At 36.5% G+C, this 26,419-nt stretch overlaps 1 protein-coding gene across 50 annotated transcripts in view; it reads left to right on the top strand.

The window, feature by feature from the left end:
- The window catches only part of MLIP (muscular LMNA interacting protein), a 277,308-nt gene that overhangs the window by 192,537 nt on the left and 58,352 nt on the right, over positions 1-26,419 (top strand). For all 50 annotated transcript variants that reach the window (XR_014062029.1, XR_014062031.1, XR_014062028.1 and 47 more), the window contains 2 exons: positions 8,381-8,425; positions 21,182-21,310. Coding sequence is in view for 46 of the 50 variants with exons in the window: in XM_081519837.1 (XP_081375963.1) it covers positions 8,381-8,425; positions 21,182-21,310 (174 nt within the window). In the remaining 4 variants the exon portion in view is untranslated. The remainder of the gene's footprint in view (positions 1-8,380; positions 8,426-21,181; positions 21,311-26,419) is intronic.

Below are 26,419 nucleotides of genomic sequence, written 5' to 3'. Positions count from 1 at the left end.
TGTAATAGAATTTAAACGAGGCTAACAAACACAATGAGTGGTCCTAATCATCACAGGTCACTCGTGGGATTAATTATATTATCATTCATATTTCACTTCATTGTTTTTAATAGATGCCAAATTCAGTAATCATAATAACTAATGTTTTGAGCTCTTACAGATGAGTTTTAACTATCTCATCTAACATTATACCAGTCCTACTCTGCGGGTATGATTATTTCAAATTTCTGTTTTATGGAGGAGGAAACAAACTCACAGAGGAGGCAAAATCCAACCCAGGTCTTCCTCGCGTTAAAGCCCCTGTCGTTAATATTTGTTTGCACCAACAGAAGCTGAAAATAATTTGTCTTCCGTACGTATTTTATACATTAGTATTCATTTTCTGGGTCTGAATTATTTCTTCATCCCCCCAAACCTTCAGTCTAAACTTGGAATGAGTAATTTTGTATCTGGTGCCAACATCTGAGATGATGATGTTTAGGATATTTCTAATGTTTTAAATTATTTTCTTATATGTAGATTAACTCATAATTTATCAGTTAACCTATGAGTGATTGTTTTCCATGGCACTCATTTTTAAAGAGTTTCTTTCCCCCAAAGGAATGAATTTTCTAATTAAGTTTCTGTTTGATTCTGTTTTCATGCTAACGTCTTTGGAGGGGAATGTCATTTTTTTTTTTCTTTACATTATACTTGTCTTTGTAACTATTTATTATTTTTCATTAACTACTGCCAGTATAATTTCATTTCACTCATGTAATTCAAAACCACAGTATGCTTTCTTAATAAAGAGCAACTTCAGAAAATAGGGCAAGTATTTGGACTTATTACTAATTTATCCAAAAAACTCTCACTTGGAGTCACATTTTATTGATAACAACTCATTTAATAAACTCACTACATTTCAGAAATTACTTTTATGTGCCAGAGAAAGAACAAAGACAGCCTTATTGAATATAATATAACATAGAGGTAAAAAATCTCATTTTAATGAGCTGGAGGGACAGAAAAATATCATTACAATGGAAGTATATTGCTTTCAAAATATCATAGTATATTAAAAATGTGTCACACTTTATTAAGAATATTTCCTTCTCTATATACAGATATTCAAATAAAGGTCATCTTCTCCAATTTAGCCAGCACACACAGTCCCCTTGTTGCTATGGCTGGAAATGTTGCTATGCTGGAGTGTTTCAGCATTAACATGCCCTAATGCAGCCACAGATCTTAGAGTAAGAGGTGACAAACCCAATCCACTTAAGTCCAGACATGGATCCATATCTGCTTCTGAAGGATGTGACCAGATATTTGATGAGTTATGAACAGTTTCGGCAAGAAATTCTACTCTACTGATCTTTCTTCTTTCTTTTCTTTATGATTCAGAAATATTTCCAAGATATGTTTGTGTGAGAGAGGCTGAGGAAGAAATGGAAGATAATTATATCAGTTGTGCTAAATGAGGAGGAAGAGAAATGACTTAATGAGACATCTCTTATGCCTTGGTCCTTATCATAATTTTACATCATCAAACACGAAGGTGCCATATTTCGCCCATCTTTCCCTTGATTTGATCTTTAATGTAAACTGTGACACATGTAGACTGTGACTGTCACTGGTCCCTATGGTTATTTTTTCTGCCTACCAATTATGTTCACAGCAACATGGAATCATCATTCCCTAACTTACTGAGTCAAACTTTTAAAATACTTCCAACTCTACTTTTTATATTTAGAACATTTTGGGACATATTACTAACGGCTACAGTGACTTCTAGTGAGATATTCATACAGGGTAAGGTCTACAGATAGAAAAAACAATAAGAAGAAAGAAAGATATGATGTCTCATGGATATATCTCTATGGTCTTGGTACCTACTATGCTTACCATTGGATTAACTTTTTTTTAATTGAAGTATAGTTGATTTACAATGTTGTATGTTAATTTCTGCTGTGGAGCTTGCCACTTGGCACGCTGGTAAAGAATCTGCCTGCCAATTCAAGAGATGTGGGTTCACTCCCTGGGTTGGGAAGATCCCCTGGAGAAGGAAATGGCCATCCACTCCAATATTTTTGCCTGGGAAATTCTATGGACAGTGGAGCCTGGTAGGTTACCAGCCATGGGCTTGCAAAGAATCAGACATGATTGAGCTCACATGCACACGTTAATTTTGCTGCACAGAGAAGTGACTCAGTTATACATATATATTATTTTTCATATTATCTTCCATGTTGGTTTATCACAGAATATTAAATATAATTCTCTGCGCTATACAGTACCACCTTCCATCTCCCAATTCTCTCCTCCCCACCATTCTTTCCCCTTAGCAACCACAAGTCTGTTCTCTATGTCTGTAAGTCTATTTCTATTTTGTAGGTTTGTTCATTTGTATCAAATTTCAGATTCTACTTATAAGTGATATCATATGATGTTTGTCTTTCTCTTCCTAACTTTTTGCTTAGTACGATAATCTCTAGGTCCATTAATGTTGCTGCAAATGGCATGATTTCATTTCTTAATGGCTGAGTAATATTCCATTGTTTATGTGTACCCCATCTTCTTTTGAATTCAATCGTTTGAGTAGTGCCTTATGTACAAATAACAGAAATGCTCTCTAGCTTAAGGGTGAGATAGTGTCTTATCATTTTATAAGTTAATATTTCCTCAGTGCTAAGTTCAGCACTCAGACTATTAGGGGCCCTGTTGATGTTTTAAGTTTTGTCTTTTTGCCTATCTGTAGATCAGTCTTATCTGGGAGAATTCAATTAATACATTATCATTAATAAAAGTTGTTTGAGCCTTAAGAAAACTCAGGACAGTTAAAGTCAACAGAGAAAAGGTCAAAGAGAAACACTTAAATGCTGTTGAATTGAGAGGGACTTAACTGTTGAAGGAGAAAAAATTGCTGAAAGTGTTGGTGCAGAGGGTAGAAGGCAAAAGCAAGTGTTTAACACTTTTTGCTTGCTGCAACTTGATTTTATTTCAGTTTCCCAAAAGGGTGTCTGCTAGTGTGATGCCTGATACCCATGAGTCAAGCATAGGAAACAGCTGTAGATTGTATGGAAAAGCAGCATTAGAAAATGCCTGAGGAGCTTGGTTTTTCCTTATGTGCCTCTGGCATGAGATCTTTGGAAAAGGACAATGGTTTATACAAAGTGGGATTCTCTGTGTTTGGTTATTCATGTGCCTACGTACTTAGTGAGACCACAGGAACCACTCAGCTTTCAGTGTTCAGTTACCATTCGCCTCTCAGAGGGTAAAAGCAACATTGACACGTGTGTCTTAAAAAAGCAACGCTAGGCAATGACTGAGGAGCTTGGTTTTTCTTTACGAGTCTCGGCATGAGGTCTTTGGCAATTAATTTTTCAGTGGATTTCAAATCCTTGTTTCTTTCTTTAGTCTAACTCTATTAGTTTGCATGTAACTTGCCTTGTTAACAGATTTTCTTTGAAATAAGTTTTGATTTTCACAGTTTTTTTGACTGCTCTGTTTGTTTTTAAAAGTTTTGTGTTTCTTTGGTTTTCAATGATGATAAATGGGTTAAAATACTTCCACTCTCTCACTTTCTTCCTTTAGTAATTAAAATGATGTCAAAGGTTATAGAATATAGACCATAAGACCTTTCACACAAGAACCATTCTTATACTCACTCTGATGTTCTTCATGGATAAATCAAATGACTAATAACCTTAGTGCTGTTCAAGTCCAGTTTCAGGTTTATTTTTAGGTGCCCCATGTTCCTTCTCTTCCTTAGTTTAGTCTCTTACCAATGGGAAGTCGTTTAAATATAGTAGTCTCCTCTCACTATTCATAGCTCCAATCTCAGCTCACCAAACGATCTTTCCTTACGTTTGAAAAATCATCGCGAGAATATTGGTAACATAACTGTAGCTACAGAATTTAATAAACAACCTTAACCCATATTGGGCAAGGAGAAGGAGGCTTCTCTAAGGGTTTCACCAACTAGATTAGTTGAGAGAGTCTGCTTTTGTTAGTGATAATACACATAAGCCAATATTCTTTTTCTTTGATAAAGGATCTGCAGTGGCTTTATAAATGTTTACTCCACCCTAAATTCTAAATTTAATTCTATTTTTTCCCCCCTCTGGAAATAGTTTCTCATAATAGTGATATGAAGTCCATTATATTAGATGAAATAAAAATGTATCGGGGATGTCTAAAACACCTTATTGTTATGTCATCATTCTCAGTGAAGAAATTTGGGGGACTTGTGGAGATTGAATACAAAGATATATGGGTTTTTCCTAATTTAATTAATATATTTGCCCAAGCATTTTATCTTTTTTCTCTATGACAGTCCAGTATTATTTAGCACTACGTACTGAAAAATGTTAGTAATGCAGTTAAATTGTGCAAATGTTTTTAGTGGGTGACTTCTTTTTTTCCTTAGAATTATTGAGATAAAAATTTAACTATGCTTTTTAAAATATTGTGTTCATTTGTTTATTGACCATGATGGGTCTTCATTCTACGTGGGCTTTCTCTAGTTGCGGTGGGCGGGCCTCCTCTCTAGTTGCAGCGTGGGGGCTTCTCACTGTGGTGGCTTCTCTTGTTGTGGAGCGCAGGCCATAGGGCATGTGGGCTTCAGTGCCCGCAGCACAAGGGCTCAGCAGTTGTGGATCTTGGGCTCTACAGCGCAGGCTCAGCAATTGTGGTGCACGGGCCCAGTTGCTCCACCGGATGTGGAATCTTCCTGGACCAGGAATCGAACCAGTGTCCCCTGCATTGCAAAGCAGATTCTTAATCACTGGACCACCAGAGAAGTCCCTTAACTATGTTTTGTTTCCATGAAGACACATTTAGTTCAGCATATTTCATAGAAGCCGTTTAACGAAGGAAGTTAGTAGAGAAATTCTCTCAGTATTCCAATAGTGAAAAATTAACTAATGGAAAAAGATCCTAAGACATTAGAAGAAGTGAAGTGAAGTCACTCAGTCGTGTCCGACTTTTTGCAACCCCATGGACTATAGCATACCAGGCTCCTCTGTCCATGGGATTTTCCAGGCAAGAGTACTGGAGTGGGTTGCCATTTCCTTCTCCAGAGGATCTTCCTGACCCAGGGATCGAACCTGGGTCTCCCACATTGCAGGCAGACGCTTTACCGTCTGAGCCACCAGGGAAGAAGTAACCATTACTCATATTGCATTACGAGGTTAAAAATGAAGCCTTCAGTGAACTGAACAATCACTGGAATGAGCATTCTGAAGGGCAATTTTCTGTAGCACAGAAGAGTCAGAAATCTTCGTGGACACTAACCTGGTCCACAGCTATTAGCCAGGACAGCCTGCTGCCTTAGAGCAACCAGGAATGACAGTGAACAGTGGCCATCTTTGTGAAGAGTGCCATGAGTCAAAAATAAAGAACAAACCATGATGGCCACAGGACAGGAAAGACTGCAGGTGCCTGGTTGTCATGTTTAGTGAGTCACACTCCTACGTGCTTGGCAATACCATGGGAGTCACTCAGCTTTCAGTTATCATTCACCTCTCAGAGGGTAAAAACAACATTGATTCGTCTGTCATAAACCCTGAAAATATTTGAAATTTCAAAAAGAATAGAAATAGTTTAGGAACACAGCTTTATTGTGTCTTAGCCAAGTATATTTATAATTGAGCATCTGTATTTGACCACTTCCTGGACTTCCCTGGGCCAGTGGTTAAGACCCTGCACTTCAAATGCAGGGCACATGGGTTTGATCCCTGGCTTAGGAAGATCCTGTATGCCATGTGCTGCAGCCAAAAAAAAAAAAAAAAAAGATGTATGTTGCCCACTTCACAACAATGGTGAAAGCTGAGCTGATGTGGAAGCCCAGCCTCCCATTTGAGGGCAGAATAGCTTGAGAAAATGTAACTGTCAAAATATATATGTACATCAAACTGCAAGAAAGAAAGTGAAACTGTGGGCACCAGATATGATGGGAGAGCTCCAGGTGGGAAAATAAAGAATACGTATAAGCTCTGTAGGACACAGGTACATCAGAACCTAAGAGCCAGGAGCTTAGAGTTTAGCTTTCACTGTATAGTGAATCTGAGAGCTATAAAAGAATCCTTTGTGTGCACCCAGATGTCTAGAAGGCCCCATACCCATGAAGTGTGGGATAGAAGTAGACATACATCCTTCCAACATCTTTAGCCTGCACTCTTGGAGACCCTGCACTCCTGCACATCCATAAAAAAAACAGGTGCTCAACTTATGAAGAGCAAGGATTTGGAGAAAGTTCAATGGGACTTCTCAGGTGTTGCAGTTGATAAAGAATCCACCTGCCAATGAAGGAGATGCAAAAGATGATGGTTCCATCTCTGGGTCAGGACGATCCCCTGGAGTAGAAAATGGCAACCCACGCCAGTATTCTTGCTTGGAAAATTCCATGGACGGAGGAGCCTGGTGGGTTCCATGGAGTCCATGGAGTTGCGAAGAGTTAGGCATGACTGAGCATGCACACAACAAACCTATGCGACTCGAACATGCGGGGACCTGCACCCCCGTGAGGTTGGTGAAGTGAAATGGAGACTTGTCCAGAGTCAGGGAAACTCCTGGGACCCCACCAGGACAAATATGAAATGTATTATTGGCATGGTTTCCCAACCCAGGGTTTCTCAGATACCTACAGAAATCATCACTAAAATTACCCTGACTAAAGAGGAGCTCAAAATCAAAACTAAAAAGTCACCAGATGACTGAAGGACATCTTGGGACAGAGGCATGAAGGAGAGTCAGCAGATACAGAAAGAGGAGATTTAGCCATGTGTGCATGCGTGCTAAGTCGCTCAGTCATGTCCGACTCTGCGACACTATGGACTGTAGCCCACCAGGCTCCTCTGGCCACAGGATTTCTCTAGGCAAGAATACCGGAGCGGGTTGCCATGCCCTCTTCCAGGGGATTTTCCTGACTCAAGGTTCGAACCTGCATCTCTTATGTCTCTTGTACTGGCAGGCGGGTTCTTTAGCACTAGGGAGTGCCACCTGGCAAGCCCGATTTAACCATGAGAGATTATAGAAAAATCTGGAATGAAATATAAATATAATAAAAATGTTGAAATAGTTAAAAGGAGTTATGGATACCATAAAAAGATTTGGTAAAGAATCAAATTGAACTTGAAGTTAAAAATGCTGTTGTAAAAATATAAAATTTAATGCCCATGGTTTAATGTATATTAATATTGATTTGTTAACTGTCAGGCTTATATGTGGAAACAATCCAGAATGCAGCATAATGGGATAAAAAATGTGACAGGGAATTTTATGGAAATGAAGGATGGATTCAGAAGACCCAACATATATTTCACTGAAACTCTAAAGAACAGATTAGATATAATAGGAGAGAAGCAATATGTGAAGAGATTCCTGGAGGATTTTCCAGAATCAAAGAAAGATATGCATACTCAGAGTAAAGGACTATATACCAAGCTCCAGAGAAGGATACGTAAGAGGAGGTCACCCTCAGACACATCATAGTGAGCTTACAGAATTCCTTGGAGAAAAACCTTAAACACTAACCAAATGTGAAGACAGATGATCCAAGTTACAACATTTAGACTGACAGCAATTAACAGAAGTCAGAGCAAGTGGACAGTATCTTCAAGATGCTGGGAACAATAACCATTATTCTAGAATTCTATGTTCAGATAAATTCTAGCTCAAGATGAGGACAAAATAAAGACATTTTCAGAGAGAGTTCAAGGAGGGAGGTTCTGAAAAAAAACTATCAAAGCATTTACTTCAGTGAGAAGGAAATTAAATCCAGAAGAAAGGTGTGAAATTGAGGAACCAAAAATGATGAAGCAATATTAATTTAAAACAATTTAAAAAAACTAAAGTTTTTTTCATGAAAGCTTTATTTTTTTAATATGAGTAATTTAAGGAAAAATCTGTTGTTTTCTTTTACTATAAATAAATGTAAATAGCTAACAATGTTGGTATAAGTAGAATATGGGGTGTATGGAGAATGAAATATTACATCACCTTGAATAATTTTTGATGCCTTTTGCTGGTGCTTGTGTTAAGATGCTAAGGAAAAGCACTATAGAAAACATCATGTTTACCACTATGTGAGCTGAATGAAAATGTGTGGGAGAAATATTGAAAGGCAATGAACAAAAAATGTAAAACAATTATTTTGGAGTTGGCATAATGGTATTTTTCCTTTACTTAATAACTGTCAAAATGAGCAAATAATGTAAAATAATTATTTTGGAGTTGGCATAATGGTATTTTTCCTTTACTTAATATCTGTCAAAATTCTACAATTGATATGTATTATTTTAATAATAAAAAACTTCAAAATACTTAAAAAATATAGACATATTACTTTACTAAATTATGAATTTCACTAAAAAACACTATGTTTATAATTTTGCAGGCAAACCTCTCCTCACCATCTTCTACGGTATCGGAGAGTCAGCTGGTATGTATTCTGTTATTAAATCATAGACCTGGTACTTTAGAAAATCCTAATCTTTCAAGATAGATTTATCTGGACAAAAACGAATCAGTTCTAATGAAGTGGATGAAACTGGAGCCTTTTATACAGAGTGAAATAAGTCAGAAAGAAAAACACCAATACAGTATATTAACGCATATATATGGAATTTAGAAAGATGGTAACGATGACCCTATATGCGAGACAGCAAAAGAGACATAGATGTGAAGAACAGACTTTTGGACTCTGTGGGAGAAGGCGAGGGTGGGATGATTTGAGAGAATAGCATTGAAACATGTATATTACCATATGTGAAATAGATCACCAGTCCAAGTTCGATGCATGAAACAAGGCGCTCAAAGCCCGTGCACTGGGACGACCCAGAGGGATGGGATGGGGAGGGTGGTGGGAGTGGGGTTCGGGACGGGGGACACATGTACACCCATGGCTGATTCATGTCAAAGTATGGCAAAAACCACCGCAATACTGTAAACTAATTAGCCTCCAATTAAAATAAACAGATAAATTAAAAAAAAAAGTGAACTGAGGACAAATATACTATGAATAAGTTTCTCTGCTTACTTGTTTAGTAAAAGTTTACTGATGCTTTACTAAAGCTCCATGCTGGTTGTTTTGTAGGTTACAAACATGCATAAAAACATACACAGACCATGTTTGCTGGTAACTTGCGTCCTAGTGGTGGTAGAATATAGTAGTCAGGGCTAGAAGCAAGATACTGATGTTTTAGAGGCAAGGATTCATTTCCTGGTGGGAGAGATCAGAAAAGGGTTCAAGAACAAGGTCATCTTTAATCGTGTAGGGTAGGTTCTGAACTTGAGGAAATGAGATATTTCAGACAGGAAGATAAAGAATGATCAAACCAGGGATGAGCAACAGAAATATAGTATGAACCACAAATATAAATCACATAGGCAATTTGAAATATTCTAGTAGCCATGTTAAAAAACTAAAAAGAAAGAAGTCACATTAATTTCAATAATATATTTTATTTATTTAATATACACACATTATCCTTTCAACATACAGTAGCATAAAATCGAGATTATTTTCTATTTTTTTGGTAGGGGTAAAGTCCTTGAAATCTGCAGTGTATTTTGTATTTACAGCATATCTCAATTCAGACTAGCCACATTTCAAGGGCCCAAAAAGGGGGCTGGTGGCTACTCTGTAGGACAACACAGATCTAGGCTCTAGGATCTATTTGTTATTTATGATAAATATTTAATTAAATAGAAAAATTACTTTTTCTTACAGTGTTTCATATTTCTTATTGTTACCAGTGGTTAGCAAATGGGAACCATGATATAAACTGCCTAGATATTATTACGTCTTTTAACTGTTTATAATGATAGGTTCCTAAACAATAGACACAGTAAAGGAAGTGAAAAAGAATGAAAACATCTAGTAAAATGAATGAAAATATCTAGAAAAGTAGTGTGATACGGATTCTTATCTTTTTAAGCAATTATTTCTATGTCCTACATCCATAACCAACAAGTCATCTTGTCATTATCATGCCAAAATGATAACAATGTTTTATTTGTAGTGCTAGAAAATCATAAAGAATGTAGTTTGACACTTAAAATAGCCTGACTGAAGCAAATGGCTTGGGTATGTTGGTGTTTATACCTATAGTTTGTATATGGGGTATGTTTGCCTGTATGCTTTTAGCGTCAGTTGGTTTAGAATAGTGGCAGGCAGTATAACATAGTTGAAAGGATGCTGGAACCAGGGCCAGAAGACCTACGTTTTAGTTCCTGCTCTGACACTAACTACTGGACTGACAGTGAGAAGTCAGGAATCTGAGAGCCTGGGCTTCAATTTCTTAACTGAGCAACGAAAGCATTCAATTACACTCTGTCCAAGCCTCTCTAGGGCAGAGTCCATGGTTACTAGCTCAGGGGAGTGAAGGCGTTGCCATGGAAACAAGCACTGTGATAACATTATGAAGTTGAACAATTTCCCACTTTAGATATGAAACTATTGTTATAGCTATTCTAATATTTAAAATAATGATATATGTACCTGTTTCTTGAGAGTAATGTTTGAAAATAAAGAAATATTTGTATACTCAAGATAGTATACAAAAAACAGATCTTAGGTGTTGACTGTGTGCAATGTATATATGTATTATCAGACTGACATATATATGATATATATACAGATATAGGATTAATACATGTAAACTATTTTAAGAAAGCAAATATGATTTCATAAAATAAGACAGTATGAATGACTCATTGTAAATGTAATAATGAACTTTTTTTGGCCTAATCAAATAATTCTATGAATTTGACTCCTGTGTTCTCTAGGGGAAAAAATGCAAAGCATTGCTTTAACTAATGTTGATGATAATTTTTTTGCATTTACTTTAGACCTTCTCTATAGAGGGTTCAAGGAACTTTTTAGCCAAGTTTTAAATTAAGTTTTAATCCCCAAATGCACTTGAGATCTAGGTAGGTTTGTGAAGTGATTATTCTCAAGCAAGCTATCACACACAAAAAGAACATCTCTTGGACTGATACAATTATTCACTTTAATCACTGACTTCTATCTCATTGCATTAACCCTGTACTTACATTCCCTGAATATGGAATAGTGTAGAAATAATCACATACTAGTGATACTGTATAGATTTGCTTCTTAAAGAATTTATAATATTTCTGTCCTTAAGTATTTTCATTTATGAATTAAATTATAATTTTTCATTTTTATGAGTGGATTTCCAGTATTTGCCATTATGAATTCTCTTTAGGGTGAAGTTCTGAATAAAATGAGTAAATAAAAATACCTTTGAAAAACCAATATGTATATATATATATATATACACACACACATTTATATGTGTGTGTTTGTAATATACGCTATGCATATAAATGCCATATTACAGGTAATTCTGATGGCAAATACACATGTATATGTATTGCTTTTTGTTTATACGTGTGTGAACATGTGTATAACACAGGAAAACAAAATTTGGGGGAACATATGATAGATTATGGTTAAATTATGTAAATAAATATTGTACACTTTGCATGAAATAGGCAGTTAATTAAAATTATTTACTCCTATTTTAGGGGAGAAATGTAATAATTTGTTTGAAGGGAAAATAAATGATGGATCGCTATGATAGCCTAAGCTTAATACAGAAGCCGTTTTGTTATTGAGCTTTAGCTTTTTACTCAGCCTTAAAAACTAACACATTTGAGTCAGTTCTAATGAGGTAGATGAACCTAGAGCCTATCATACAGAGTGAAGTACTTAACTTCAGAAAAAGAAAGGTAAATATCATATGCTAACACATGTATATGGAATCTAGAAAGATGGTGCTGATGAAATTATTTGCAGGGCAGCAACAGAGACACAGACAGAGAGAACAGACTGATGGACACGGCAGGGTGGGGTGGGGGTGGGAAGGAAGGAGAGGGTGAGATGTATGGAGAGAGTAACGTGGAAACTTACCTTACCGTATATAAAACAGGTAGCCAATGGGAATTTGCTGTATGACTCAGGGAAGTCAAACAGGGGCCCTGTGACAACCTAGAGGGGTGGGATGGGGAGGGAGGTGGGAGGGAGGCTGAAGAGGGAGGGGACGTGTGTATACCTATGGCTGATTCATGTTGATGTTTGGCAGAAACCAACAAAATTCTGTAAGACAATTATCTTTCAATTAAAATATAAACAAAAAGAACAGACCAAGAAAAAACCAAACATTTTTTTTTCTTTTTTCTTTTTCTTTTTAACTTGGCTTACCTGTTTACATTGTAATTGTGCCAATTCAACACTGCCAGGAAGAAAAGAAATGTGATCTTGCCCCTTACTATTAAAATATTTCCACTGTTTACCCTGCAAGCCAAATTATGTAATATTAGTCTCAGAAAGAAGTGTTTTGGGGATCCTTTTGAAACTTATTCACCAGCTATGTCTCTGTTTCTCTTCTATTAAACAGGAACATAGTACATCAAAACTGGGAAGGGACTTAGAGACGAGAGTGTGTTGGAAATACTTATCTGGAAAATGGAGTTTGGGACAACTGCTGTGTCAACTTGAAGGGGTTATTGTAAGACTCACATATCATACTATGTGAAGTTGCCAGTGTAATCCTGTATGGAGTTGGGGGTGTTGTCATTTAGTCGCTAAGTCAGGGGGGCTATTATTGCACAAAAAGTCTTGATATATTATCTCTTGAGATTTACTTTGTGGCCATTTTACAGATAAAGAAACAGGGTCACCGAGTTTGAATAGATTATCTATGATCGCAGGGTTCATGCTCATCTTTGTTGTGCGACTTTTAAAAAGGAATCATTATTGATTTTAGATAATTCAGGGAGGAAAAAAAAAGGCTGTTGGGAAATCAGGACTCTATGGAAGCGTGACCTTCACTGGGCGCATATGATCTCTCCCTGAAAAGGAGGGACTGGGTCGAGTCCAGTAGGGTACTGAGGCTTCACACCTATGGATAGTGAATCCCTTGGCATCAGAAAAGGAACAAAAGGAAAGGAAGATCCAAGATCTAGGCTGACCCTTCATAAAGCTTTCCTAATTCCTGGACTGAGTCATCACAGTATTAACAGAGGCTGGCGGCGTCTCTTTTCTCTGAGGAAGGAAACAGGGTGGGCTCAACACAACGGGTAAGCGCTGGTCTTCTTTGGCAGTTAGATGGGAACCTAGGTTAGAAGACACTGGCTTTTGCTTTTGAAATTTCATGCCACTGCAAAATGCTCATTGTTGCCCAAGATGGAACACTGAATCTAGAGAGAACAAAACAACAAATTTAATAAACCACATGACTACATACACGTAAGAGCAAAATGCATCTTACTGGAACATTATACAGAAGCGTACTTAACCTTTATATGTTTTGTTCCCAGCTCTGAAAGCCCGCTGATGTGTCTGGTTTTCGTGGTGCATGACTATTCTTTTTAAGAGCCCTTGAGGTCTCTGTTGTTCAGAAATTGCAGCCCTGAAACCTTTTGTGTAGAACTGATGCCCTCTTTAAGCTTAAAGGCACTTTATTCTTGACTAATTAGCCTTGACACAACATGCTTAAGTGCTACAGCATTTGTCATGGATGCCTCCTCAGGTTTGAGTCATGCTATTGGCTTTTTTTAAACTATTGAGATATTTCAATCTGGCCAATCTATGTTGTGTACACGTCAAAAGATGTTTTCTGAGCTGTGGCATATGGTTTATGCTTATTGAAATCCTGTGTATGTTTATTGTAATACAACTATCACAGTAACCATAAAACCATAAAACATTTTTTTTAAAGCTGATCAGATAAACATTTTCCTGGGTAATCAAGATCTTTTGGTATCAATACTCTGAATTATAAATACAAAAACAAGAAAAAGGAAAGAATTTTTTTCTTTTTCTATTTCCTTCTATGTTATTTTCTCTTTACAAAGTTCTGTCATGCATATTATCTTGTTAGATGTGTACAGTCACTTTGTGACTTCGTATGGCAAGAATTGTTATTTCCATTATTCTGATGAAAAACACTCTGAAGTCTACCATGTCTCAAAAGTCCTGCAGCTAATGGGAAATCTGTCCACACCCTCCCCCCAATCTTGCAAGCTTCACTTCGTACTATAATGTTTTAAAATTTGAGATATTTCTTTGAGAGAAAAAAAGCTTAAGTATTTGCTACAAGCACGTTAACATTTTTATTTTAAAAAGAATTGGAGTTATTAAACATTTATTAACTGAACAAGTGAATCAGCTAAATAGTTTAGAAAATGTTGCTTTTGTCAACAATCTTGACTAGAATGTTTTTGCATTTCTTTGAGTTTGTTGTCCCAGTAACTTAAAAAACAAAAACAAAAGCATTGGAGAATAAAGGCAAGACAGAAGCAAATGGCTAAAAGAAGTAGCAACGGTACTTTCACAAACTCCTCAGATCCATCAAATTAGTAGAATTCCCAGCCAGACCCGTGGAATTTTCTATGTTCTATTACTTCCTTGCTGATTTTTGTTGTTGTTGCTGTTTGTTTTCTTATCACATACCCGAGAGCTTGCTACTACAGTCAAAGGCAATTAAAAACACAGTCTGCTAGTTGGAGTTAATTTAAGGAAGATGTTGTTCTAAGAAGGCAGTATCTATATAATGTAATCTCTAGATCAGTGCTGGCAGTTACTTTTCAACTTTGGTCTCCAGCCAGAGGCAATACCAACCTGTTGTCATAGAGTTGTAAGTTCCAAAGGACAGAGACAATGTCTATTTTTTATAGTGCGGAAGTGACAATGGTCTAGGATAAGTGATGAGTATGAACAGCAGAACCAGGGCCCCACAGGCTGTTAAAACCTGCCTCCAGGCCCTGGGACTCCACAAACTGCATCTCTTGGGCTTTTTCTCCGTGAAGACTAAGAATAGAGTTAGATGTGATCTCCCAAGTCTCACCCACTCTCAAATTCTCCAAAGAACATGACATCATTGTCTCCTGGTGTTGATAGTTTTATTGCTTATCACTGTAATCAAATGGGGGAAAAGAAATTATTTTTAAAAAATAGAGTTAAAATCTTGCAAAGTCCTTAAAGATGTGGTCCCTGGTCTTGACTTTCTGTATCCCAAAGATGATAACTTCTGTTTTCTACTCATCTCTGAGGGTGGAGCTCACCAACCCACATTCTTTCTTCTAGTTCTCTAGGGGTGAAAGGTAGTGTGGGTCCTTTGTCTTGCAACGTTCCCTTTTCCTTGGTTATACTGTAATCAAAAAGTCAGTCCAAGAAAAATAAATGTGTTCATGCTAAGTCACTTCAGTCATGTCTGACTCTTTGCAACTCCATGAACTGTAGCCTATCAGGTTCCTCTGTCTATGAAACTCTCCAGGCAAAAGCACTGCAATAACCCAACCCAGGGATTGAACCCATGTCTCTTATATCCCCTGCATTGGCAGGCAGGTTTTTCTTTTTTTAACCACTAGTGCCAGCTGGGAAGTCTGAGAAAAATGAAAGGAGACACTAAATGGGCAGTCAAAACTTTTTAAGGCTTTGATGTTGGATTATAGCCTACATATTGAGCTTCTGCCTGTCAGTTAGTTTATTCATCCTTCAAGTGTCTATTTAGCATCTACTAGGTTCCCAACACAGTTCTAGGTGTTAGAAGGATAACAGTGAAGAAAACAATGATCTCTGGCCTCACAGAGCTTACATTCTAGTGGAGGAAGCAAGAAAATAAATGTCAACTGAGGTCAGATGGAAAAAAATAATAGGGCAAATAAGATCTTTTATACAGATCACTAGAGAAGACCTATCTAATAATAAGGTGGCATTTGAGCAGAGACTTGAAGAATGGAAAGAGAGTCCCAGAAAGGGAGAAGAAAGTTCCAGACAATGTGAAGGCCAAGTTCAAACTCCAGAGGAGGGAACACCCAGTGTGTGCCAGAGGGGACAGTGAGGGAGAGAGAAGGTCTAGAGCAGGAGATATGACAGGAAAGGGGAGGCTGTTTGGGAAGTGAAAGAGTAGGTCTCCCTTCAGGCACTGTAAGCGTTTTAGCTTTTATTCTAAGTGAGAAGGTGGAGTTAGAGAGCTTTGAGGGGAGTCCAGTGATGTGGCTTGAGTTACACGGAGGTTGTAACGTGCTTAACTCACCTGAACTGTGAGCCCTCTGAGAACACGAGGTATGTCTTGTTCACCTCTGTGTAGACACTACATTTCCTGACATAGACTAGATCTCAACCGGAAAAATGGCCCCAGGGAGCATCTGATAGATGATCTGATAGAAGGATGCTTCAGAGGTCTAAGACAATGGTGGTTTTGTCTTTGAGGCACTACAAAAATGTCAAGAATACATACATAATTACATTTGTACATTATATATGTATATGTGTAACTGAATCACTTTGCTGTACACCTGAAACTAATACATTGTAAGTCAGCTATATTTTAGTTTAAAGCAGAGAATTTATCAGTACTGTATGAGCTACTCTGCTCTTCAAGGCAAATGGAGAGTAGAGTTCTCTGTGATTGTTGGAGTCTAGCACTCTTGGAATTTGTGTCAAGAAGAATATAAACAGGCAGAGTATCCATCCACTAAATGCCCACATATTCACCTGGCTCTAATGAGTTTCTCAGATTTTAAAACTTGTAAGAACTAATCAAAATCATAGTATTCTGGTTCCTGTTAAAAATAAAATATCTGATCATCCCTTCTACAATGATAATGCTATTTTTCTGAATGTGGGGAAAATATTTTAATAGCAGGAATGAAAAGATTAGCAATTATTTCCCCAAAATATAGCTCTAAAAGAGAAAAAAAATGTCTTACGTACAGTGTAAATCATTTCTCAAGAGGTTCATTGCAGTACATTGAAATTTCCTTTTTGAAGAACTTTCTTATTTTTTTTCCTGTGTCCTTTGTGCTGAGAAGGGGAGTTATTACCTGTTTTGTTTCTCCACTTAGATGGAGTGACTTTTCCTGGTGTCATTAGAATGATATTTGTATCACTCGTGAGTCTAGCTGGATCTGTCAATTCTTTAGCAGCTAAAAATGAAGCATCCAGAGTAATTAAAATCCTGGGCTTATGATCAGACCAGACTTGGATCAAATCTTGAGTTGTTCACATATTAACTGCATGGCTGTGGCATGTTACTGATTCTGAATCTTTCACAGGGTGTTGAGAAGAGGAACTGAGATAATCAATTTAACATATTGAATGTGGTGCCTGTAATATATGGAATCGGAGTCTTCGGAATAATGATGGTGTCACTATCTACAATGAGTGCTCAACCTTTGAGGCAGGTTTCAGAGCAGTAGTGGAATGGTATGAGCAGGTGCAGAGGCCTGCCATGATCAGGACTGATTGTGTACCATGGTTCATGGAGAGTGCGTGAGGTTCAGAATTGGGCTGCCAAGGTTTGAGTTCCGGTTTGACCAAAACCTGACACACAGTTAGGTGTGGAAGGTATGGGTAAAGGTGATAGGGTGGGAAGTGTGAACAATGTCAGAGGCAAACTACGTTTAGTCTTCTTTTGCCTGGAGTTGACTTCCCTGTCCCTTAAATGCTGACTGGTGAGTGACACCAAGTTAAGGTGCAGGAAAAAGGAAAAGAAAAAAAATCAGGATTAAAGAAAGAGGTGGTGAATATAATGGAAGAATCAGGGTGGGGCAACAGCTCTGAGACCAAGGAAGCAAACTAGCAGGAGGATAATTCAGAGACTTCTGGTAGACCAAGACTAGGGACACAGAGTCCAAGTAGAGAGCACCTGGAAAATCTGAAATAGAGAAATAGAAAATATTTTTCTATTAGAAATTTTTTTCTAATTAGACTAATTATAATTAGGAAATATTTTTCTATTTTCTAATAGAAAATAGAAAATCTGAAGTAGAAAATATAGGGAAAGAATCATTGTCCAATGGTCAGACAACCATCAGATTCAGGAAATTCATAGCAACATAAAGCATAAGGCCGGGTAGAGAAACAAATATGAAACATAAGTAACTGATTCTGATATTAAAGCTATTAATATTTGATATCCAAGCAACCAGAAGAGTGTCTTTTCTGGACTCACCCTGGAGGTTGATGAAACCGAGAGAGATGATCTGAGTGGAAGGTTCCAGGCCAGGATAACCCAACACATCAACCTGCTAGCGATGCAGGGACCAGGGGATCTTGTTTTCCTGGCAGGGAGAGTCTTCTAGCATATCAAGTGCTTCTAGTCAGATTCCTCACCTCTGCTTTCATCTTTCTGCTGCTGCTGTCAAGCTTAGCTCCTAAAATTCCATGCTGGCTTTAGAACCTGGTAAACCCTAAGTACTGGCGTTGTACTGATTTCCTACTTTCCAAAGGAGGAGGAAATTAGGAGAAGGAACAGGAATAGAAGTAGCAGGAAGGAGAAATGTAATAGGAAGTCGTGTGGAAAAGAGAGGCCTGAAATCTGGACAGTTTTGCATCATGACCGAGATATCAGGCTTCTCCGTTACAGGTGGCTGTAGAAGTCAGTAGCTGCCTGGACTTTCTTCTCGTGCTGGTTCATTGGAGGATATGACTCTGATGTGTATACTCAACTGTGCAATTTCACATATAATTGGATGTTATTAGGTTGGTGAAAAAGTAATTGCGATCTTGGACTGTGAATTTTCAATCATTGTAACTAGGCTCAAACACATATTTATTAATCAAAATAGGAACCATTACAATCAGCACATTTTCGTCAGTGAGAAATACGTTTGTTTATTCCTGTAGTGTAAAACTCCATGCTTCAGGATTCGATGAACTCTTGGAAAGCATCTTCTACCTCCTTCTGGTTGTGGAAGCATTTTCCCTGCAAAAAGTTGTTGAGATGCTTGAAGAAGTGATAGTCAGTTGGCAAGAGGTCAGGTGACTGTAGCGTTGCCAGATTTGTTCAACTTTTGGAGCACTGGTTGTGTGATATGTGGTTGGTTATTGTCATGGAGAAAAATTGGCCCCATTCTGTTGACCAATGCTGCCTGCAGGCATTGCAGTTTTCAGTGCATCTCATCAATTTACTGAGCATACTTCTCAGATGTAATGGTTTTGCTGGCATGCAGGAAGCTGTAGTGGATCACCAAACAGTGACCGTTACCTTTTATTGGTGCAAGTTTGGCTTTGGGAAGTGTTTTGGAGCTTCTTCTCAGTTCAGCCACCGAGCTGGTCATTGTTGACTGTTGTATAACATCTACTTTTTGTCACACATCACCATCCGATTGAGAAATGGTTCGTTACTCTTGCATAGAATAAGAGAAGATAACACTTAAAGATGATGATCTTTTTGATTTGCAGTCAGCTCATGAGGTACCCACTTATCAAGCTTTTACACCTTTCCAATTTGCTTCACATGCCAAGTGACCATAGAATGGTCAACACTGAGTTCTTCAGCAGCTTCTCATGTAGTTGTAAGAGGATCAGCTTCAGTGACGGCTCTTCGTTGCTTGCTGTCAACTTCCGATGGCTAACCACTGCACTCCTCATCTTCAAGGCTCTCGTCTCCTTTGCAAAACTTCTTGAGCCACCACTGCACTGTATGTTCATTAGCAATTCCTGGGCAAAGTGTATTGTTGACGCTGTGAGTTGTCTCCGCTGCTTTACAACCCATCTTGAACTTGAATAAGAAAACTGCTCAAATTTGCTTTTGGTCTAAAATCACTTCCCTAGTCTAAAATAAGTATAAAATAGACAGCAAGTAGTAAGTCATCAGCAAAAAACATAAAGCAAGAAATGCACATTAAAATGATGTATAACATAACCACATTTATTTGAGAATGCATTCCAATAGCAAACAGCAAATTTCAATAACGCAAAATTGCAATTACTTTTGCACCAACCTAATACTTGCTTACTTTTCCCCTCTGGAAAGAAATCAGTTTCTTAAATGGGAGATATTTCCCAGCGCAGCCTGAGGAAGATAGAGACTTTCCTCAATCTTTATTTCCTCAGTTGGCATAGAAATGAAAGTCACCTGGGAAAATATGAGCTGAAAAAAATTGTTGCCGAGTGGTACTTATTCAAGCCTCAAAACATAACCAATGGCTTATACGGCTGCGAGATAGATCTTCTTCCTTAAGGCTTAACTAGTGAGCATCAGCATGGACTGAGGAGAGCTAATTTTCTATTTTCTGAAAAGAAATGGACCTGATAAGAGTGATTACAGCAAAGTGCTCACACAGAAAAAAAGTCAGAACTTTTTATTGAATTCTTGTTTGGGATGTTTCTGTAAACTTATCCATCATTTTGTGAGATTTTACAGTGTAACAAGACTTTTGTGTTTGTGAAACATCATTTTGAAATTGCCCCAAACTAGATTTCTCCCTTTCCCTCTCCTGTCAAACTGATGTTGGGTACAAATTCATGAATTTTGAATGACTGGCCTATTCACTCAGTCTCTTTTGATTGCAAGTTGTCGAAGTCAACCTGAGTTTAAAAAAGGGAATTTTGTATTAAAGAAAAGGAAAGTCTCAGGGCGTCTCAGACCAGAAATCCTGCTTGGTTCCAGGAATGTTTTGAAATTCAATTCTGGAAAGCTCTCAAGTGTGTCTCCTCTGCCGGCTGCCTTTCCCTATGCTTTGCTGTATTTTTCTTGATTTCATCAGATCTGCTTTTATGGCAGAGCAAGGCTTTCCCAAAGCTCCCAAATTTACATAGTATCATTTCAATCTCCTAGCATGACTACACAGCAGATTAAAGCCCTGCTCCATATTCTTGGGAGAAAATATCTGTTTGCTACCCAGCCTCTACCCTCTCGGGTCAGAACGCCACCCCTGGTTTCATTATAGGGAGTCTGAACATGGTTTCTGGGATTTTAGGGTACGGGGGCCGGGGGCAGTTTCCAGAAAAAGAAGGTTGCTATTGGCTTGGTGAATTGTACCAAATTCATCTCTCCTATCATGCCCCAAATGAGTATGCTGCCTGGCACTGAGGATGCTGTCACTAAATATTTTTCAAATGAAATATTTATTGACTGAAAGTGCTGGTAAGGATATTTGACTAGACAGATGAAGATGTTTTGGTATTTTGAACATCATGATAGTAGATCTTTTTTAATTGATTACCGTGTAACAGGTCACTTAAAACTAAAGCTATTTTAGTTAAGATCTTTTGATTTCTGGCTATTTATGTATTTATAAAATTATTTAAAAATTAAAAATAATAGATTAAAAACAATAATTGCTGTAAGAACATTTGAATGAATGAATACATTTATGTATTCATTTTAATAGTATTTTTTTCTTTATTTCTAAAAAATAACTGACATTCATGAAGACAAAGCCTGGAGTAATTCGCCCCGTACCGGTAAAATCCAAAATATTACTGAAAAAAGAGGAGGAAGTCTATGAACCCAACCCTTTCAGTAAATACCTGGAGGATGACAGTGACTGCTTGCCTGAGCAGGTGAGTGTACACATGAAAAAGTCTTTGATATTTGGATAAATAACTGTACAAAATGCAGAGATGCCCTAATGAATATAGTGTGTGCAAGAAAATGTTTATGTGATTGGAAAAGCCTTAGTAATTTTAAAAAAAAGCTCCATTTTTCTGCATAATAAAAATTCTTAAGTATTTCCAGGATGATATTTGAAAGTATTTAAATGCTTTTGTCTAAAATTTTTCTACCTAGTACTGGTATTATTTTGGGGATCAAGACATTACTTTTTATGAAGACATCATGGAGTCACTGGTTGGATGAGTGATATAGAGGTTGCATTCTTGTTACTAAAATACTGCTTCCTTTTGACGTGACATAATGTTTTAGGTTTGGTATATTAGTACATTTGACAAAAGATCTATTGTTTGGATTCCTATCAACTTAGTAGAGATGACGTGATCCCCTAGATTGAGTGGTACTAGGTAGGAAATAGGAGGTTAAGTTATTTTAAGGTATTTTTTGTTTGTTTGTTTAAGTACTAAAAAGGTAAATTCCCCTTATATATTCTATTGTTGGAGAATGTATAATGGAAAGTTGTTGATGATGCTTTATAAGATATTGGGGAAAAATATGAAGATACACATTTCGGCAGTATAAAATTTCATAAATTATCTCAAAGAGAAACCTTGCATCTTTATTTGTCTTCTTCAAACACAAGGCATAGGTTATATATTTTATATCTCAAACTTTATTACATGCTTAAGCAATGCAAACAATCCAGAAACCTTTATGGATATAACCAGGAAACGCAAGATCACCACCACATTTGGTAATCTATAATAGAATAGACTTACAAAGAAACATATAGTCCTGTACTCTTTTTAAAATTTAGTTTGAAAATGATAACTAACCAATTCTTGAAAATAGAAATTCTGTTCATATTTGTGAAACATAAGAAATATCTCATCTTATTCTATGACACTGAGCAAGATGTTTCATCTCGCTTAATGCATAAAATGAGGCATTCTGATGAAGTTTTTAAGGATCCTTCAAATTCTAAAATCTGGGTTACTTAAAATCTAAGAATGTGACCAGGCTCAAAGTCTTGAAAAAGTTCATTATAAATACTTTCTCATGCTTAGCTATAGTTTTTATTTATAAAATGGAGATGATAATATTTTCTGCTTATTTGTTTATACTTTGTGAAGACTGATAGGATTTCAATAAGTTAAACATTTTTAGAAAGCACTAATATCATTGAAAATGATTATTAGAGGCAATTTTTTCCATTTTACAGAAAAAAAATAAGCCCTCAATTTAAATTAGAAAAATCCTATTGATATGTAAGGTTGTGTTCACTAAATTTGCACATAAAAGAAATGGAAATTCCTGTTAGGAAAGCATATTTCCATCATCAGTAAAAGCATTCATTAGATATCTAATGATACTAATCATTTAGAGGCTTAATGTGACATTTTAGACAATAAGGGATTATTATAAAAATTTATAAAAGTTATCTATTGTTATATGATAAAATGCTGACACAAAGTAAATTTCACATATTATCCATGCAATATATTCTTTAAATATGATCTAATGTTGTAAAGTAAAAGTTGTATTCTTTTTTATTAGTATAATTTCAAATTTATGCATTTTACCTTAAACAAGATTCTTTGTAGAATGTCAAGTTAATCTTCCTGTACAGTATCACAATTTACTGTTCCTCTGGAATGATAAATTCCATTTTCAGATGTCAGAAATTATTTTCATTAAAAGAAGTTGCCAAGTCTTTTCACAGCTTTTCCTGACTATATAGCAAGTTTAAAGCTCTATTTATATACACCATAAACCTATGTATTTTCAGATAATTAGTGGACAATTTTAGTTCTTTTGTTAAGTATTTTGGTGCCACAGACATAGACTTATTTATATTTTCTTTCAACCAATTTATTCTTGTGTGTATCCTAACTTCTGTGTCAGCGGACTATCAAAATTCAAAGAAGTCTAACAGAGTACTTAAAAGTGAATTCCATACTTTCCCTGTTTTTTTCGTTGACTTTGCAGGGGAGGAAAAATGCATATAATAGGAAACCAGGAAACTATGTATGCTATCAGTTGGCCTCTACATGGAGCTGTAACCTCTGTCTCATTGCGGCCAGAGTCTACAATGGAGGCAGATAGAAAAGACAGCTCACAAGTGTAGATGCTGAGAGTTCCTTAAACAATAAATTGAGCAGTAAAAATTTGATTTCACTGTGGCTACTTCATCAGAACTTAACAGGAGGGAGTGTACTCAGATTCAGTTCTGGTCACCATTATGTTCTCCTTCACTGCTGCCACAGAATAAACTGAATGATTCCAAACTCAGTTGATCTCAACCATCCATGTAATGGAAAATACTTTAGCCTGCCAGTTGAGCCAAATTGAAGCAGCTCGTATTCACTAATCTGCCTTGTCCTGGGGACAGTTCCACATGACAGGAAATGTTGAATGGGATTGTTAAGTCAATAAATTTCCCCTAGCAGCTTCAGTGCCATAAAATATGATTTCAAAACTCTCTGTTACAAAATGTCAGACACCAAAGATGACGAGACCAGATGGAAATGTATTTACTGTAGCTTCAGAAGGTACAATAGGGCAGTCTTTTGAACTGGTAATGAACTGAAAATTTGCCTGGAGATATCCTCTGAGTACTAAAAGCAAAGTTTGAAACCAAATGCATAATTGAGTCATTGAGACTTATTAATCAACAACTTTTGCATCAAAATGGCATAGGCTAGGAACTACCATTCTATATTAGATGGATTTTTAAACAAAGACACTTCTGAATGAAGCTTATGCTTCTCTGAAATTACCTTTTAATCCACTATTATATCAATTTGTGGTCCTTTTGAGTTCTTACAGAATATCTTCAACACTCCACATATGTATATAAAACTATGACGATGTACTTTGAAACATAGTTTTGTTAATAACTAAAGATTGGGTTGGAAAATAATTAACAGAATTGGTTGGACAAATGGGCATCCAGAAGACATAAAGGTTTAGAAAATCAATTCACTGATGAAAATAAAGATACTAAAGAGAGTAATGGTTTTTTGTTTATCTGTGTGAGTTTTCAAAATATATTGATTTTTTTCTGGTCATTTAATGTATTTAATTAGGCAAAGTGATTTCTGCATTGGAGTCTCAACTTCGTAGAAAAAGCAATTGCTAACCTCAGTTATATGACATGTATAAAATATTTTCCTCTCATTCTTTATAAATTAGTAATTCAACCCATACTGTTAGGTATATCATTTCTTTCTTGAAGCCATAGAGGAAAAATATTTTGGACAGAATTGAAAAAGGGGGTGATATTGTAGTTTAATCTGATTTTCCTGCAAATGTTTTTCTTTTCTCTTAAATGAAAAAGAATGCTTTCCAGCATGTATACCTCTTAAATTTTATTTTCCTTCTAATTTGCTTCAATAGGAAAATTGCCTGTTTTTGTGTGAAAATGATCATTTAATGAATTTCCTTCATGCCATAGAGAACGTAAAAGGATGATTATAGGGAATTTTCTTTGTTGTAGCATTACATTCTTTTTTTTACTTCTGAGTTTTCTTAGCCATCTTACTGCCCTACCAAACTATCTGTCTAACATTCAACTTTGATGATTATGTGGATGAGTTTCAGATTTCTATCTAATTATTCATCAAATTATATTTTTACTGTGATCGTCCCCTGCACTTCTTCATGTCACCCATGCTTTATAGTTACTGAGCAAACACTCACCGTGTCAAAAGGTGAGCTAGATAATACTGCCTTTTATTCTGAATGACTTCTGTTTTTGCCACAAATTGCTACCTTTTTCAACATTTCTCAATGAAGGTGGCTCACTCTCTTTTATCGTAAAATTATCTTTTATCATTGTTAACATTTTATTAGGAAATATTTTTCAGATTAAAATGTTTAACCTTTTCAGACCTAGAAATGAGTAAGTGATTTGGTGACTAGCTTTGAGGGGACAGAACTTAAATTCCTTGCAGGGTTACGTTTGTTTTTGAAGAGTTAGGGTTAGAGATTCGGCTTCTCCAAGTTTTACTGGGTTGTTTTTGTTTATTCATGTGATGAAGTCCTTGTGAGTTTTTCTCTTCCTACTTTTTTCCTCCCTCCTCCCTTCCTTCCTTTCTTCCTGCATGCCTTCCTTCTTTCCTCCTCTATATGTAATAGATAATAGACAATTCATCATATATGGGTTATGTACTATATGTAGTAGATAATTTATCATCAGCGCAATAAAACTTTTTAATAGTGAAAAATTGTCCTATGGAGATAATACACACTTTTTCCTCCTGGATATAATCAGTTAGGATTCCCTTCTTCAAACTTAGGCTATTACCTCTCCCTTTTATTTACTATTATTGTTACTATTATCTTTGCTTTAAGCTTTCTCTTGGCCTTGTGTATGTATCAAGAAAGACAGAAGCTAAGGGCTGCAGGGTCTGCGTGGCTCAGGGAGACTTCTTCTGTCCCCTTCTGTTGCTTTCTGTAGGATTAGGAATCTTAGATTTTTACTTGCTTTAAAACAAACACATAAAGAAGACCTATTTGTCAATTCTATCATAATAGACAGAATACTTCTAATAATTAGTTAAGCAACTTAATTCTAAAAATCAGTGAAGCTTTGAAGCATCAGTAGTTTAACAAATAGTGAATACGTAGCATCTGACTGTACCCCAATCTACTGGGAAACAGTGACGATATGAAAACTTTAAGTAAATATGTCCTGTTTTGTTAACTCCTCAGATGTCTTTATTTGTGAGAGATGACCATGACCATATTTAGAGCCTCTCCTGTAAATTATATTCCTCTTTTTCTGTTATTTGTTGTGGTTGAGTTTAACCTTTAGTTTCATTTTTATCTACATCTGATAAGATTGAGGTCTATGGAATAAAAAGTTGTATTCATTACATCTAAATCTTTATCAATTCTAATTGGAGGGCTAAGTTTCTTTTTAAAAAGTTTTTAAATTAAAGACCTAAACAGACATTTCTCCAAAGAAGAAATATAGATGGCTAATAGACACATGAAAAGATGCTCTCAATGTTGCTTCAGTCAAGTCTGACTTTTGGGACCCCATGGACTGTAGC

The sequence above is a fragment of the Giraffa tippelskirchi genome, chromosome 8 (assembly GCF_054371585.1).
Source record: "Giraffa tippelskirchi isolate mGirTip1 chromosome 8, T2T-mGirTip1v1.2.pri, whole genome shotgun sequence".
NCBI lineage: Eukaryota > Metazoa > Chordata > Mammalia > Artiodactyla > Giraffidae > Giraffa > Giraffa tippelskirchi.
Note: the sequence above shows the minus strand (reverse complement) of the source record. Positions and strands in the feature narration are given on the sequence as shown.